This window comes from Rhagoletis pomonella, unplaced genomic scaffold, assembly GCF_013731165.1.
Source record: "Rhagoletis pomonella isolate Grant_MI unplaced genomic scaffold, Rhpom_1.0 Rhpom_scaffold_00010, whole genome shotgun sequence".
NCBI lineage: Eukaryota > Metazoa > Arthropoda > Insecta > Diptera > Tephritidae > Rhagoletis > Rhagoletis pomonella.
The window spans coordinates 24,731,689-24,750,534 of record NW_023458564.1 but is presented as its reverse complement, the minus strand read 5'-3'; the positions used below and the strand labels follow the sequence as shown (position 1 = coordinate 24,750,534).

At 35.4% G+C, this 18,846-nt stretch overlaps 1 protein-coding gene across 1 annotated transcript in view; it reads right to left on the bottom strand.

Annotated features, from left to right (window-relative positions):
* LOC118746563 (sphingomyelinase phosphodiesterase D-like) overlaps positions 1-18,846 on the bottom strand; it is a 282,083-nt gene that overhangs the window by 118,053 nt on the left and 145,184 nt on the right. The window contains exon 3 of the mRNA XM_036480406.1: positions 16,245-16,278. Coding sequence (XP_036336299.1) covers positions 16,245-16,278 — 34 coding nt within the window. The remainder of the gene's footprint in view (positions 1-16,244; positions 16,279-18,846) is intronic.

Below are 18,846 nucleotides of genomic sequence, written 5' to 3'. Positions count from 1 at the left end.
TAACTAACTTAGCAACTTTTTCTGAGTATTGCATGTCGGCTTTTAGCAACCGTCTTCAAGTCGATACTATATATGCCGACTTCACAAAAGCTTTCGATAGAGTAGATCATTCACTTTTGATTTCCAAATTAGCAAGTTTAGGTTTTCACTCAACATTTTTATGTTGGTTAAAATCCTACCTGCATCATCGCAAATGTGTAGTCGTTGTTGACAACGCGCTATCAAACTCATTTATTGCTTCTTCTGGAGTTCCACAAGGTAGCATTTTAGGCCCTTTGCTTTTTGTCATTTTTATCAATGACATATCGTCGTGTTTTATGCATTCCAAATTTCTTTTATATGCTGATGATTTGAAGATCTTCTCCACCATTGCAAACTCCTCTGATTCCGTCAAGATTCAGTTTGACTTGGATAATGTCTCAGCTTGGTGCCGTACCAACGGCTTACAGCTTAATATAAGCAAATGTTTCCACCTATCATTCTCCAAACTTCATTGTATAACCCCTACTTCATACTATATTGATGGTACTCGACTATCGACTCGTAATGAGTTAACTGACTTAGGTGTAGTCTTTGACTCGAAATTTTTATTTCATAGTCACTTAAATTACACCATTGCCAAATCGTACTCAGTGCTTGCTTTTATTCGCCGTTTTAGCTCTGATTTCACGGATCCCTACACGTTAAAGCTGTTGTTCACGTCGCTTGTACGTTCCAAGCTGGAATATGCTTGCTTTATTTGGAGACCTTATTATGAGTGCCACATTAATAGGCTCGAGCGGGTTCAAAAAACGTTTTTACGCTTTGCGCTCCGATCATTGAATTTCGACGAGCCAATTCCGCCATATAGAGCTAGATGTGCGCTAATAAATTTGAAATCTCTTCAATGCAGGAGAACAATTCTCTCGCTCACCTTTGTCTTTGACATAATTAATGGCGTGATTGATTCTCCGTATTTACTCGAATGCATTTGCTTCCATATTCCTAACAGAACCCTTCGTAATTCAGATATTTTTTATACTGAACGTGTCCGTACTCTCTATGCTTCTAATGCTCCAATCTTTAGAGCTTTGAAGGAATTCAATGTTCTCTCAAATTCTTTAGCCATAGATTTTTCTATGTCTAAGCCCGCTTTCAAACTATTGTTAAATGAAGCTAGATTTATTGTATGATGTATTTTATCTCCATGTAGTCTGTAAGCAACTTTATTGAGCTAGATTACTATTGAATAAATAAATAAATAAATAAATAAATATAACGGTAATTTTCAGAAATAGGAAAACTGCGATATTTTAGTAACTACTGAAGATTATTCACTCAAAATTGATATTTACAATGAGTTTTAGACGAAAAATAAGAATATTTTAAAATTTTGGCAAATGGGCGTAGCCACGCCCACTTATGGTTACATGTGTATATCTTGGTAACCGCTGCACAAATTTCTTCCAAACTTGTTGGTCCTGGTACAGCATACCAAATGTGGCACCGCCCACTTATGATCACATATATGTATATCGCTAACCGTTCTAGCAATTTGTACCAAACTCGGTATGATTATTGTGCTTGCCACAAAAAAGTAAACCGTTGAAAATTGTTGAAATCGGTCTTAAATTACGGCCGCTTTTCATATAACAATAAATTTCAGAAATGCTTGAAATTTCAATATGTCGAAATTTAAGGACGCTAATTTACTTAAAATGTATACACCCCGGCTTATCATGTAGCGGTAGCTTTCGGCAAGGTGGAAAACATATCTTTAATACTTGCGCCGGGTATTTAATGTTCGGCTCCGCCCGAACTTAGACTTTCTTACTTGTTTTTTTTTTTAATTGGGAAACTTATATGAACCTGAAGAATCCTTTAATTCAAAAACTTGTTTCCCATAATTTTCTGGATCTAATGAAGAATCAATATGAATATCCTTATGATCGAACAATGCCTCTCCATTCGTTACCGAGATTTTGCAATTTCAAACTACATAAGTTGAAAATATAACGGTGGAATGAAAAAAAAATATCGATAAAATTTTGAATATTTAGCAGCAAATGCAGATGTGCTTAAGAGCGAGAAACACCACACTAGGGACTTGATAAACCAAGCTAAATATCCCTTTCCTTAAAGCTATTTTTGCTTTGTTAGGGGGTTTGAAGGTTTGACAAGCAGTTTGAGGGAAATCGGAAAAGTAGGTTGAAGAATGTTCTCTTTATAAAGCTTTTGTTCAAAAATTTGCAGAGCGATTTAACAACTCTATTGTGTAAAACATGGTTCCATTTGTTATCTGCAAAAATATCTAGAGAAAATTCCTCAAAAATTCCTCAAAATAAAAATCCAAAAAAAATACTCAAGCGCACCCGAAATTCCTCAAGTTTTGAGGAATTACTCACAAAGTGGCAACACTGTCTTTGCTAAACAATTTTTTGCCAAAATCCTGAATTTAGTACAACGACTACGACCACAAACCACAAAGAATTCTGCGCCAGCAACTCTCAAATTTTAGTTTCCCAATAGGTTTTCAAAGCATATGAACCTATCACACTTGGTTAGAAGTTAAGTACAAACTTATAACCACATATATTTAAATGCACGAATATAAATACATAAGGAAAGCAAATCAGCTGTTTTTGACACAAGGAGTTCATACCAACGGTAAATGTTGCTTTTGTACGATTGCTACAACCTGCAAATTGTTGAATCATGGTGGTAGCCCTTTTCAAAATATTTTCAAACTGAAACCTTTTTAAACGTCTTTCGTCTGAAACCTATAAATATTGAGACTGATTGAACAGATCTGCTCTAAGCAATAAAAATAGGTATATCAGTATGAATTCAAAGCGTTACATTGAGAATAAATTAGGGAATTATTGAGAAGCTTACATTTTTGTTCCTGGCACACCGATTTGAAATCTGACAAGTTTTGACTAACCTACGCAGCTTGCACTTTAATTTTATATATATATGTATAAATCAATTCTGTAGCTGCGGCAGATCAGCCTAACCTAACCTGAATATTTATACAATAGCCTAAGTATTGAGGCTTTAGCATGGGCGTAGCCAGGTAGGGGCAGGGGGGTGCTCGAGCCCCCCCTAACTTTCAAATTTTCCTTATAAATATATACATAAAATAGTACCCTGAAATGCCAGCTTAATAGGGTCGAGACCTCCGCTCCCCCCCCCCTACATTTCATTCTGGCTACGCCGATGGGCTTTAGTGTTTGTTCAGCTAAATATGTATGGATTAACTTCTCCATACAGATATCTACTTCTGTGCAAAGATATTTGTGTAAGCTTACTCACATATGTACATATGTGCATCGCTACTCGTTTTCTAATACCCACATATAGATCTACATACATACATTCATACATACATATGTTCATCGCACTTATGTAGGTGTATAAATTTATAGCCCGCAGTCATTCACTTCTCAGTCAACACATTTAGCTTGCCTATTAGTATTTCAATAGAAAATAGGATTATGTCGAGTGGAACTTACGTGTATGTACATACATACATACATAAATTCTAGGGAAGCCAATTAATGTCACCCAAAGGCAAATGTCCTATTAGCGCACAAGCGACAAGAACAACATGTTAACAATTTGCGTAGGAAAATAAAATAAAACGGGTAAATTAATCAGTCATTAAGTAAAGGAAAATAACATGCTTATTCGTTAAGAAGAAATGTGTGGAAAATCAGTAATGATACTCATTCCATGACGCCGATAGGGTTGCAGTGAAAGAGTGAATGATTGAATTAAGTATTGACATTCGAACAAGCAATGTGTAAATATGCAACTACACTCACTATACACTGTACTATGGGTATTTTGTGCAAGTTGGCATGTATGCAAAGTAATGGCGTTTTCGTTTCTACCGAAAAATATTCCCTGCTCATTGCCCTCTGCGCACAAATACTAAGATGACGGCAATGAAAAGGCAGCACCAAACGCCATAAGAGGGTGCCACATTTGAAGCGTAAATCAATAATAAACCTCAATAATGTGGCTGTCTAGAACACACAGCTTAACGAAGTGTACACTAAGATCTTTCAGTAAGATCCGACGAATAACTATATTACCACAGTACTAAGAATATAGGAAAATTTAAAGAAAAAATGTTCCCCAAAATAAAGAAGGTAGGGTTCGGTCATGCGGACAGCTCCACAGCGTCCGAGACTGGAACAACTTCCAGCCATATGGTGGACCGAAGTTCTTGTTGGATGCGGACTTGTTTAGAAGTTTAACCGAAAATGTTTATCGCACCCGACAACCGCCACTTTGCTCTGTCAAATATATCAATATTGTTATTATTTGTATGCTGAACCTGCGTTTGCTTCCGGGGGGTTCCGGTCTATGATTGCTACCTGTAGCCCTGACGCCGAGCATTAGTTCGATGTGATTATTACCCACTTCCGCTCAAGCTGCGCTGCGGTATGCTAGTGGATTGCGAGCTAGCGGTCTCTTTCCCCTACTTATGCGAATGTAGGCGCGGAGTAGTGGATTAGATCCTTCGCAGTTTTGTTTGATGACAACTTTTTACCATATCTTTCTCATCCGCTGCTTGTCGTTGGTTTCGATGAGACTTTGAAGCGCCATCGCTCTTTCAAATCAGCCAATCCCAGACTGGACAAAATTAGCGATAAAGAGTCCGCCAAGTTGCGGTCTTCCTAATCATAGGAGTACAACAGAAAGTAAATAAAAACGTCCTAAGAGGTCGAGGCGTAACCTTCATATTATTGTCTTGGCAAGGATTTAGCCTCAATACCACGACGCTCATCCAAACCTGGGCCAGACAGCTGAATGATAGGGTACACGTAGCATGTCAATCGCTGGAGCCTATTGTCACCACTTCAACTGTAGCGCTTACAGGGATTATATTATAAAAATATATATTATTTTATGTCTATTTTCGGGTTAGAAATTCTTTTCACACGCAAACCAGGGAGCCCCACCCGGGCGAACAGATGCTCCTGAATTTTAGCTGTAAGTATTCGATGCGAATATTGAGGTCGCTTACGTTGTAATCAGCGAATCAAGAGGTTTTGTCTACGTCCTGTTGAAGTACAAGTCAATGCCGTAAGCCATAAGCATGGATATACCACCCTGCAGATTACCGATGGAGTCAAGTTGGTGATAGCAGGCAGTATGTGAGATTATGGGTTGGGAAGAAAACGTTGTACACCACTTTTAAATTTACTCCCCCAAGTAGTCGGCTACAAACAAAAAGGGAATGAGAATTATGACTATTGATTATTATTTATTCGAAAGCAAGTACAACTAAATGAGCTAAAGCTTTTTAGCTGAACGAAGTTCACACCTATGTTTCATGAACTGCGAATATATTCTGTCACTAAAGCACCCTGAGCTCCACATATTGTCACTACAAACGAACAAAGGCACGCTAGTGTTTTGACGGTGCAAAAAATACACATAAAAAAAAATTTACGAAAACAGAGACTTAAGAAACTTCGGCGAAGAAAGTCGCATAACCTAGTTGACGCAGTGGCTCGAAATGCAAGTACGAAAGTTAAAGGAATCAAATATTTCTCGAGTGCCAGAGCTCTATCCCTACGGCATATGATAAGAGTTCTATCCCTACGACATATGATACTTATTGTAAAAATATTCATCAAGACCTCTTAAAATTTCGAAAAAAAAATCACAGAAATGCCATCAAGTTTTTTAGAACGTATCATTTGAATCCTTTCTTATTAAAGAATATTATTTTCTTAAGTATGATTTAAAAATGTCTTCCTTACCGATAAGTATCTATAACTTTTTCCTTTAAAATTTTTAATGCAAAGCGAAAAGGCAGAGTTTTTCTGATATTTTTTAGCAGATTTTAATAACTTTGTAATTTACGAGAATCTTCAAGTTTTTTCATGATTTTTTTCCGGACTGCTAAAGACCTTTTCGAACTCTCCGGTATTATATGTACTTGTTTTACTTTTTGGAGCACGTTAGGAACTCCCTATGGTGATTTTCGGGGTTTTCAGCACCTTTTGGTATTTGTCTGGGTCTTTTCGGAATTCTTGGGGGTGTTTTGAAAACTAACAGTTCCAAATTTTATAAGCAACCTTGCTTCCTGTAAATGCGCAAAAAGTATTAAAGTCGAATATTAATCAAAAAAATGCATGTATTTATTATCGGTAGACAAATTCTTGGATTAATGCCGTGATTCCAGAAACCTACCCGATAGGCATCGCCGTTGAATGTATGTAATTATTAGAAATTTATCTTATTATGCTGTGCTACAACTTAGTGGTCATTGTCTGGGGCGGAATGATTCCAACTCAGTGTGATAGATAGACCTAGACACGTGTAGTAAAGCCACCAAATCCTTTTGCATTTTAGGCTTAACTTTTATATATGGTCATACTAAGTTTACAATTTCTTTCGTGGATGTAATCTATCATTTTGAAGAAATGTTTTGCATGAAAAGAGGATAAAACTTCTTTAGTGCTGTTTCGTTCCCATTTTTCTTCATTTTGATTGCTGTTTTTCTTCAATTAAGAGACGTTTTTTTTTGGGTGTGTGGAATTTTACTTTCTTTGTCTAAACATTTTTCCTGAAAATACCCCTAGTGAAGTTTTGCGGCGAGTAATTTTGTAAAACATTTTAACCCTCTAGCGACCATTTAAATGCCATTTTATTCGCGCTTTCCGAAAAAGGGGTTAAAACCACCCTTTCGTGAGAGGGCTAGTGGGTTAAAATGCGAAAAGAATCAGAGTTACTAATTTGATTTAAATTTTACTACATTAACCCATTTAGAATAATGACATACGCATACCACCAATAGATAACTGATGCCATTTACCATTTCCAAAATTGTTCATAATTATCTTAACAGCTGGCTATTCATATTCTATGTTCTATGCTATGGAATATCTTTCCAGATGAATTCCCAAACTGGACCTATTATTTTTTACTTGCACACACATAGTTGTAGATACATATAGATATGCTCGTGTATAAATAATTTTCCATATACAATGCCACACATAATATGCCACCAGTCAAGTGCTCATCTACTTGATATTTGTCATTGTAATTGCATTGGCACTTACTAATACTTAAGTCTGACAAATAACGAACGTTATCTTATTAGATTACTTGTGCAGTGTTTTGTTGTTGTTGCCGTCGATGTTGACATGACAAAATACCAAGGAAACGTTTGTATAGACAAATCAATCCCAGCAAAGTAGACGTCATTATAAAAGGCCAACAAATCGGTTGCGTATAGATTACATAAATCGAATGGGGGAATGCATTGTGTACATATATATTTACAAGAATAAATATGTAAGCATAAATGCACATTGTCTATGGGTAATATGGTGTATAGATATACCTACATATCGCTGGCTTCGAGTGAAAATTTGCTAAGTCCAGTTTTTATATAAGCTCATATTTTGATATAGGATGCAAGGGTTGTGGTAAATACTTCCTTAATTTTTGCTCGCTTATATTGAACGAAAGCCAAGTTTACTAAGTTCAAAGGAGCCACCGAAAATCCGATAAGATCAAAATAGTACGAAATCTTTTAATAAATATCTGCCTTAAACACACAAAATGTTGTATTAAAAGTTTTACCAAATAATTACTGAAGAAAATTGTTATAAGAAGTTTTTCTCTCCTGTAAAATTTGTAGAAATGGATTTAGCAACTTTTCACTTTAAGCTGGCGATATTTTAGAAATACTTTAATACAATGGGTAATAGGTGCTACGAAGAAGAAAAACCATTATCTAAATACTAACTCAGTCAATTAATGTAAAGAGATATCGTTATAACAAAAGAAAACCAAAAAGTTTAGGTGTGATCTGATACAGCACGAAAATTCTTAAATAACAAAGTCGACAGATGGAGAGCATTTGATTACACAGAAAAGGACACATAGAAAACCACAAAAACGAAATAGTAGCAACTGAGTTAATATACATGTGTACGTACACCTGTATGAAATGAATAAATATGTAGTTCCTATATCATCTCATATGCTAACGATTGTTCAATATAATTGATGACAATTACTCTTCACTACAAGCAGCCTCATCCTCTCACCTATGAAACCCTTAACAACAACCTTTACCACCTGTAGAAAAGAGGTCACTTCAATAACCTTCTAATCACACCCAAACGCACCAAACTCCTCAAAGCGCTCGCCGTCAACAATTGTGGCAGAGACAATGAAATGTTGTTAGCGACATACAAGGCAAGTGGTTGTCCATTTCTAATTTACGAAGCACTATTTTGGTCAGCAAGCGGAACATCCACCCAGGCAGACAAGAAGTACTGGGCTACGTACGTCACCCATTGGCCCGACACTGTATAGACTGGCGCCTAATGACTGGGAGACCATCTTAGAAAAAGATTTTCTGGGCCCGAATAAAAAAAATGAGGTTTTAACTTTGGTTAGCATATGGTGAAATTTGTAAAAGTAAGAAAAAGAGAGACCATCACACAAAAAGTAATATTTTTCCTGGTGACGAATTTAAGATTTCGAAGCTAGTAAAAACGTTTTTAAGGTCATTGAGTTGGATTCCGATGACAGAATCGTCAATTTCAGCAAGCGAGAAAGAGGAATGACTGAAGTGATGTTTTGAACTCGACGAAAGCGCCAACCGAGTAGAGGAAGAATAACTAGTATTAGAGATTTAATGCTGCATTTAAAAAAATATATTAGTAAATTAAAAGTTTTTAAATTCAGATATAGGGGGATTCAAAGATATTCACGTGAAAGCGTTTGGCTCTAAGAGCTGTCCAAAAAATGGAGAAGTGTCCTTTAAACGACAAGAAGTGAGATACAAAAAACAAAAAATATGAATACGATTTGGCTTTTGACCCACGCTCATATATGTACGTCCTAAATGCGATCTTGAGTCCAGCTTCTAATTGGTCGCTAGTTGCTCCTTTATTGCAGAGGTAAGGCTTAAGAAGTCGAATCATTAATCAAGAGGGCTATCCTAGGCACATCGTCAGTGTATATATGGAAGTGTTTGCTATCCATCCCCCTAAAAGGGAAAAAAGTTTATAATGTCTGACATTAAGGACCTTCCAATCAATTGGCCTACGAATGCAAGAAAATCGTTTGATCTTGTGACAACGCCAAGTTAAATTGTTGCCCTGTAACAGAAAATTCACACTTCATAAAAATTACATTTACGGGTCACTATCTAATTCGGTTACATGGCATAAGCTTAGAGATGGATGTACCGGACCAATGTTGTTGTCGGAACGTTCATAAAAGATTAAAACGTGTCACACATTTTTTCCAATTGTCCCCCACTAAGCAGAGGAAGATTATGACTGTTCGCAAATTTGAAAGCATCAACAAAGTAGGTTGTATCCATGTATGATACCACGGCGGGACCACCCTCGTTTTCTTATGTGTGTGAGGAGGGTTCTTCTCACATAATCTAAACCTAACCTAACAGGTTTTAGTTTACACAGCATTTTTACCTTCCAATCCTTTTTATGCACTAGTCAATAAAAAAATTATTTTGAGGCAAGGGTACGTCAGTAAGTTAGAAATGCCAAGCATTAATTTAAGTTGATCTTAAGGAAAAAATCAAATTGCCAAGTTTCAAACACTACAGCGTTGAAAAGGTGGAGGACTAGAGAGATTGATCTCTTCCACAAAAGTGGGTGCCGATTGCGAAGAAGTGCGGCCCGGCTACCTTGACTACCAAGCTATCTTTGCCACTGTATGCTTAAAAATTATCCACATCTATTCATAGTCGCTGTATGGTTTCTGGTAATAACTTAAAATAATTGCGCTGTAAATAAATAAATAAATAATTGGCGGTTGCACTTTTGCTAAGTGTATGGCCGAGCTTTTCCTCCAATGTCTAGTGTGCGTCCCGATGTTATAATACAAATAGAAAGACCTAAAATGCTGCCCGTCGAGAGGGAGGGGGAAAAGGAGTGAATCACCCGGGTCCGCGATTTTTAAGGGGTCTGGAATATCAGAACCATAACTTGTTATTATTGTTTTAAAATGTAATTGCTCCTTCGTTATAGGCTTTTGTTATAAATCATATAATTCGTGCTGATTGTTTCTAACTCTATATATTAAAGAAAATTATCACGAGCTTTTAAATTAATTCATGTATACGGGTCCAGTTTCTCTCGACGGCCCCTCCTACAATTTTACGCCATGTCTGGTCGGCAAATGGTTTTATGAGAAGCTTTTTCAAAACAGAAATACACTCGGAGGTTGGCCATTTCTCGCCGATGGGCAACCGCTGTTAAACATAAACTTTTTCTAATTTAGATGTTGAACCCGGTTCCTACAGAGAAATAGCAGAGCGCAGATCTTCCTACTCTGCTACAGCGGCCATCCGATTGAGCATTTAATTAAGCGGCTGTTGTGGTAGTAACATACTTATATCCAAGAAATAATGTGAACGCCACTAAAAGAAAAAAAAAAAAACAAAAAAACAATTATTATTCATATGCTTAAAATGTTTAATTTAATTTGCTTTAACTGCGCGTAGTTTAAAATCGAAAGCAACTGCAGCAGCAAAAACACGCGGAAAAACAGCTGAAGTTTACAAGAGAAACAGCTTGGAGAAGTAAAATCTGCTCAATGCCACAAGCCAACAACCAGTGATGATAAAGTTGCCACAATTGTGCTTTTTTGGTACAAATTGAAATCAAAAAGTACATAGACACCACATAGACAGTTTTGGTACAATTTGGAAATGTAGCGTTACATATTTGTACAAATACTTTTTTCCTTCTTTAGTACTTCATACAAACTTCGACTAAATTTTTTTTTGCATTACAAAGTTAGCAAACCCGATTTCTTATAGAGATGGTTTTGTATTTTTTTACCGCACACCTTTTCCACCGGAGCAGGAGAACTTAAAAAAATTTGAATATGTGTACATATGCGAGGTTTGTGAAAAAATTAATTAATTTTTAACGAACTGAACGACCCAACGTTTGCAAACATTTTTAAAATAGCTCGCAGTATATTGGCTATTCCACATTCCTCAGCAAATGTCGAACGTGCCTTTTCTATTCAAAATCTGATAAAAACTAAACGTAGAAATAGATTACAAATAAAGACTCTCGGTTCTTTATAAAAGCAAAAAACTATATCAAATCCTCTCAAAATGTTTGTCTTGAAATAAAAATACATACAGAGTCTTTAAACCAAAATGTTAGTTACGATCTCACAGAAAGTGAAATGCTTAACTAATTTTTATTCTACTTTTAATACATATATGTATATTTTTACAAAATGTTTATTTAAAGAGCGTTGATTAATTGCAAATTTTTTCTGAAATATTCCTTGTTTTTGAGAAATAATTAATAATTTTTTGTTTGTACATTTCATTTTCAGACGTTTGGTACAATTTCGAAAAATTCATTTATCATCCCTGGCAACAGCATAACTGCTTACATAGACTATTATGTTTTGTCCTCTTTTGTCGTTTGGTAATTCCTCCCAGATGAGCGGCCACGCTTGACTGGACAGCGCAATAATTTTTATGCGTTCACCTGGCACAGGTCTCCAGATTATCGGAGCAGTACAGGAAATGAGCTGCGCAGAGCAGAGCTGGGCGAGTACGTTGGCCGACCACCTGGACGTTAGTTGTTAGTAAAGAGTAAAGTTCTGCTTTTTATGAATCATAAAACTCTTGTTATCTTAATTATTTCTGCGCACTGGCATATTTTATGTCCGTTATTTTCTTTTTTTTTCTTTTTTTCAGCTTTTCTCTCTCGTTCAGCCATCTGGTTACGCTTGGGCGCAAATTTACAACCTATGCCAGCCCTCTTGTCAGTTTTGATACCTTATACACACCAAAGGTTGAATGCGAGAAAGAAACATTTTTTGTTGCCGGCGAAGGTGAAATACCTAGGTATGTGTGTGCAAGGTTACTTTTACTCTTTCCCACTTTTAATGTATCACTTGGGAGTACTTTAATTAGATATGATTATTTATCTGTTGTTGCCATTGCCTGTAGTTGAAGGCGGTTCAAATACATATTTCAAATAATAAATTGAAGAAATAAATTATGTTGTGTAAAATATAAATTTCTCCTTCAGCAAATTAACTCAAAACTCGGTATTTGCTAAAAAGTCATTCTAGTCCAGGTAATTGGAAAAAGAAGAAAAAAAAATAAAAATAATTATTACTTATTGATATGCTATGGGAATTACTAAGCCTATTTTTTCCATTCGGATGTTTTGATTCGCCACGCATTTTAAGTTCACTCTGAAATTCCCGCAAAGCTAGATCTCTTAATAGTAGAGACAAAGCTTTCTCTAATTTATGAGAATGCGAACAGGTAAATGAAAAATCGAAATCTAGGTAAATTCTATCCTGCATGTATGTACGTAGTTATTGTAATTATATTTTATATCAATATACATACACACACAGATATAAGTTCGTCATTTTCTAAGCTAACCTATGTATGCACATAAGGGTGATCCAAAAATGCATGTGAAAAAGTAAGAAAGTCGGAATTTTTACGCTCTCACCCCCTAAGATTGTTCTATACCGAAAAAAATATTCCCCTTATTTATTTATTTTGAAATCAACAAATAATTAGAGGTCGCTCAAAGCGCCCAAAGTTTTCTGTGTACCTTATATGGGAAATAAATAAATTTTCGTGGAAATGGTATAGAATAGTTAAAAATCAATATTTTTCTACCAGAAAACCTGTTTATCTACAGGAGATTCCCAATAATAATACCCAATTGTTTATTTAGCCATTTGTTCATCGCAACTATAATTTATTTAAAGGTCCGCCGAAAACCCCCAAAAACCCCGAAAAATAAAAATGGGGCGACCAATAAAAAATCGTTATCTAGTATTAAAAAATGGTTAAGGGTTTTCCCACCGAAAAATATTGATTTCTAAGAATTCTATACCATTTCTTTGAAAAATTTAATTTTTCCCATATAAAAATATATGAAAAACTTTGAGCGCTTTTAGCGACCTCTAACAATTTTTTGATTTCAAAATAAAAAAATAGGGGTATACTTTTCTTCGATATAGAACAATCGTAGGGGGTAAGAGCATTACAATTCCGACTTTACTGTTACTTTACTATTAAAGTGTCAAAGCACTTGGTATAGTCATAACTTATTACGATGACAATAATTTTATATAACATACAGTAGTATATAATATTTATAACAACATAATTTATTTGATTTTATAATATAAATGGAATTCAAATAAATAGTGTACGTTATTTGATCGCATCTCCCAATTTTTATTGATGGAGTTAATCAATTTGTGCACTGAACGGCTCATATGTAGGTCAAAGAAATGCAATCCTGGAGGCAGCACACGTTGGATTTTTTTTTGCATATATGATAAGCTATTACTGTGCTACATGCTTATTTCTTTTTATAACAGTGCCAAGCGACACGATATTATGATAATTTTCGTGAAATATTTATTCAGTTACCATAAGTCCACAAAAAAACTGTTTAAGAAAAAGACAAGAACGGGATTCGTTTTGCTAGAACATATTTAGGTCAGCGAGTACGGATATGCAGTTCGTTCGTTTAGAACGGCTCTTGATTGCGAATAACAGCGAATTGTGCAAAAATTTTTCTTACTAAAGTTTTGATGCGTTTTCAATTTCAATTAAATAAATAACTTAAAAATAGTAGTGCGATGAATTGTTCTAAGGTCACAATCGGTATCGCCGAAGCCGATTAGAGAGCATTATTTTCCAGTTTCATATTCCTTCAAAGGATCTCCCGAGGACTTTAAAAGTAAAGTGTATGCAACCCAGTAAATTTGGGTATCTAGTAGGAAAAAAACTAGCGATGGATCGGGGTTTTTCATAGATCTTTGACAAATAGTATTCCATCGTTAAGTAGTTTTTACCAAGTTTAAAAAATCCAATATTACAATTTTATAACTCATCGTGTTTCGTCCTTCAAAAATTAAAAATGGAGCACATGCGGGCAAATTATCTTTTACTGGACTTTTGCAAGAATTGGTAAATCTGACTTTTGATCGGTTTTTCTGCATAAATACTCCTATGTGCAGCGTGTAAAGAAAAACGCTTGCATTTTTCTTAGTTGGAAAGTGTGAAAATGCTTAAACTTAGAATAAAATATAAGAAATCCGGATTTGATCATCCGGGTGGGTTATGGTTAATTACGTACGTGGTAATCCTAGGGTAAGGCGGCGCATTCCGAGATTTTTATATTTAAGGTGCTTAGGGCACTCGACGATTTCTATCTGTATTTGTTCAAAATCTGTGGCAAAGATTTACAGATTTTTAAAGTTTTCCTAAGCACCACATGTGCCGTTATTTATTTACTAAAAAGTCTTGTATGAGAGTTTATCTTCCTGAGTGCGTTTAACATAAGCGGATCAAGGTTGTTGACGTAATTTCACCCCAAGGAAAGAAAATCATTTTTGTTTTGTGTTTGTTGCTACACAAATTTTATGAGCCTGCTTATCGGGTTTTGCGTTTGTCTGTAGCTCACTTGCTTGCTTTATTTACTTTCAGAAACAATTTTACATATCTTTTTATCTTGCATAGTATGAGTAGCTTATATCTACAAGTTATCGACATAGAATATGTATAGGAATTCGCTTGCAGAGTGTACAGCGTAACTTCATAGCCCAATGGATAAAACACAAGTATGTGGAGATACTTAAACAATAGTAAAATGTACAAAAGGTATTTTGAACCTAGTTTGTTCGATTTTCTACCGTGGGAAAGTGAGAAAATTAAATAGGTACTGTCAAAACATTTATTTTTATCATTTTTACCTCACTTTGATTAGCTTGAGTTATAACTATGTAATATTGGTGCGCCTAAAAGACGCAGCTGTTTCTATTATCAAACACTGTTGCTAACTTGATGCTTTTCGCACTAAATTTAGTGCTTTTCTTTATTCAAAACGCCAAAGTTTTAGAGTTTAGCGGTTAGTACGGTTTTTTGTGCTCTTCTTTGTTGTTTGAAGACACCAAATCTGGGAATCTTAACAAAGGAGACGGGAAAAGATTCCGTCACGTACAGACTTTGAGGAAATCGTGGTCAAAGTGTCAAAAAATCGGGCTTTTTTCAATATTTGAGAAGCTCTAGTAAAGAGTAAAAATGTGGTAGAACCTTCCACTTAGGCTTAGCTTAAGGCTAGAATCCTAGGCTACTGTTCCTGCCAATACCATTCCTGCACCTTGACTTGATGGCCATTTATAAACAGGTATAATAGTAGTTTTTTAGTTAACGTATCATGAAGAAAACATTTTTCTATTAATTAGAAGTGATTTATGCAAAAAATCACCCACAATTTTATTTTTTTTTTGAGTTGATCGCACGTTACATTTAGGTGTGCGATATGTTTACTAAAAAATATGTATCAGCCCTCGCTTGAACGAAAATATTTGAATTTATAGAAAATATAATAAATTAGTGCTTTTTCAAATTAAAACTTGGCCACACTGGAATTAAGTAACATACCTTATGACAGTACGAATGAGCATTGCTTTAAATTTAAATTTTAAAGTTACCTGATGACAGTACGAATGAAAATCAAAAGAATGATTTCGCGTGTTATTCTATTCGTTATAATATCTAGTTTTAAAATCAATTGAATATAGGACTAAAGAGATGAAAATAAAATAATAGGTTAAAAAACTCAACCCTCGCTTTTATTAGAATGTGAACTAAAAAGTAAAAAATAATTTATAGAAATACAGATTTCGCTTAAGAGGAATTCATTCCAAGTACGCACACGTATCTATACACTTCCATAACCCAGCAAACATTTGGAGTCACAAATGAGTCTTAAAGGAGTCTGAGTTCTGAGCCTTTATGCTCATAATGAGCCCATTTAAGTGTCCAAAATTAGGTGTTTCCCTTCCTGGGAAGGTCGAGCTGTATGAGCTTAAATTCATACATCAAATGAGCCTCAATATGAATCATATTGGACTCTTATTGGCCTCATATATTTCATCAATTCCTACTTTCTGAGTCTACTTTTATGCAGTTATGTGAGTCTTATTGGCCTTATTTTTCGACTCTTATTGAACTTACTTTAGAGCCATGTTTGCAAGGGCATTCATTTCAAATACTATTGCATGTATACATACCTCTGAGCATACATATATTTATACGTATATTTCTATATTCATGTAGTAGCAGCTGCTGCAGCTAAATTTTGTTTATTTGCTTCCTAATTATTTTTCATATCTGTATAAACAAGTTTATATATAAATTTCGAGTCTTTATTGTTTTTATATTGGCTTACAGTACTGGCTCATAACTTGGAACATTTATGACACCTAAAAGATTCGTATAAGATTAAAAAATGTTTGTTTTTGAAACTCATATTTCTCATATTATGTTCAAATCGGCCCCATTTAACTTGTTAAATGAAGAGCCTTTTGGAAAACACAATCGTCCACAGCGAACATTTGGAGTTAACTTTGACGGTTGTTTGATTACCAATAAAAATTCGAAAAAAAAGATTCAAAATCAAGTATCTGTGTTTCAATTTGTTTTGTGCGAATGTAACGCATACGGATTTCTTAGAGACTTCAAATTGTTTAGTACGTATGCACTATTTATCTCTGCGTACGATGATACCTCATGCGAAATAACTAATTACCGCCTTGGCCTCTTTTTTGCATACAATTTTGATATTTTTTTATATTTTTCAAAGCGTAATTTTTTTGAACGTTGGCGTGTCAAATGAAAGCTTTTGTTTCTTTCTGATTGGCCGGTTTAGAAAGCTTTCTGATACAACTCTGCGCTGAATTGGTTTTCAAACGAGTTAAATGATTTAACTGGTTTAATTTTCCAAGAACAATTGCATGCGATTTAACTTGTTTATGAGCATGTTTTGTTCATTTAACTGGTTTGAGCCCATTTAACATGTTTAGCTCGTCAATTTGAACGTAGCATTACCTACCTGTCCTACGACTCATATACTATTCTGAACGCTCAAAGTATGCTTGCGGGAAAGTAACTATGGAAACATACACATGTGTTGAAAACTGTCAGATTTGTAATATGCATGACAAGTTAGATTGGCTTTTATTGCTTTGATGCGGTCTAGCTTGTTTGCTTGCCTTCAATGAAACTTGGTTTACTTTCTTTTTTTTCACTTTCTTAGACAGCAGCATTGTTTCTGACACAGGTAACCTACATAAAGTGGTTGGAAGTGATCTTTTATTGCTGCCAGTAAAACGTTATATGTACATATGTACATACTTGCGCAAATGGTTTTTCCAAAGAAAATAGCCTGCAGTTGTTTGAACTATCAGAAGTAAAGCTTCATATCGTCGTTTAAAGTACAAAACCGCGTATCAAGATAATGCAAAACCGCGTATGTGAGGTTGCATTAATTGTTTTCTAGAAAATAAAGGTACTCGTTTTTCAAAATGGTTCTCTTTTTTTATAAAGCATTGGCATTTCTGGGTAGTATATTTCTGGACGAAGGGATAAGTATTGAGCCAAGAGCTTGTGTGAGCAAATTCAATTTTTGGCAGCAAATGTTAGTTACGCGGTTTTGCAGAATGACGTTACGCGGTTTTGTACTTTAAACGACGATATGAGTTTGTAAGCGAATATTTGGCTTAACATTTAAACAAACCTTCCCGGAGAATCAATTTGCTATTACAAAGGAAGTAAAGAAAAATATTTGCATATCTGATTGTTGCTGATTTTAAAACTTGCTTTGCATTTTTTATGGACTTCGCTTAAAACAAAGAGCTAACTAAATGTTTTGATCGCTTCAGTTAAAAATAGCGACCAATTTACCGAAACCTGCCTTTTCACAGTATTGGGAAGTTAGAGAACTGTCTGTTCTTCCTTCTTCATAGTTATTTGAGGTTCTACAGAATCGACGTATATTCTTAAAAAAAATCAAAGAACATTTCTCTTTTATGAATTGGAAAAAGAAAAAATTTGTCCATAGTGGTTGGTTGGTTGAGTGCTGTTTTGAAGCCACTACTCGAAATTTAACCTGAAGAGATAATAGCAGAAGTCGGTTATTTCTCTCAAATCAAGCAGGTGGAGTTCAAGGAGTTAAATGGTTGCAGTTGGATAACATCACTTATGTCTATTAAAACGCATTAGCAGGGTTTGCCTAGAATCCTGCCTCTATCCTACATATAGCCGGGCAATTACAGAGCGGGTGGATGCTCTACCGTTTCTTCTGCATCTGGAGAATTACAGCTAAGACAAGAATTGTTGTGGTTCAGTTGCAGCACGCATTCCCACGGTCCAGTGCCCTGTGTAAACGGCAGTTAGAAGAGAGATATTCCTCCTGTTGAGTTTGATGAGAAATTGAGTGCGTTTGGCGCAATCGGTGGGCCACATACTCCTGCAGTCCCTACAGGATGGGGCCCTTGATATAGCTCAGAGGCACAAGTACATCCTCTGCCTCTGAGACATACAGAGCCAACCCTTTCCTGGCTAGTTCCTCCGCCATCTTATTTTCATGAATTTTGCTTTACCCTCGCATCCAGATTAGTGTAACGACATGCATGTCAGCAAAATCCCTAACGTTCTCTCTGCACTGTTTAATATGCAGGATGTGATGCTTACAGGGCCAAGCGCTTTGGCAGCTGCTTGGCTATCCGAGGAAATAGCATTGCTGGAACTTGCTGTCTTCGAGGCTAAAATAATTTGCAGGTTTCTTTAATGGCAAATACCTCTGAAAACACTGGCCGAACTCGGTAGTCGAATAGACACTTCGATTTGGAGGTCAGTTGAAAAAATTTCCTAACCTACGCCATAATCTATTTTTGAGATGTCCGTAAAATAGATAGATACTTTAAAGTGATCAGTAAAAATAAGTTGTTGAGTTCAAATTTGCATGTTCTTAAATGAAGTTTGTTGGATCT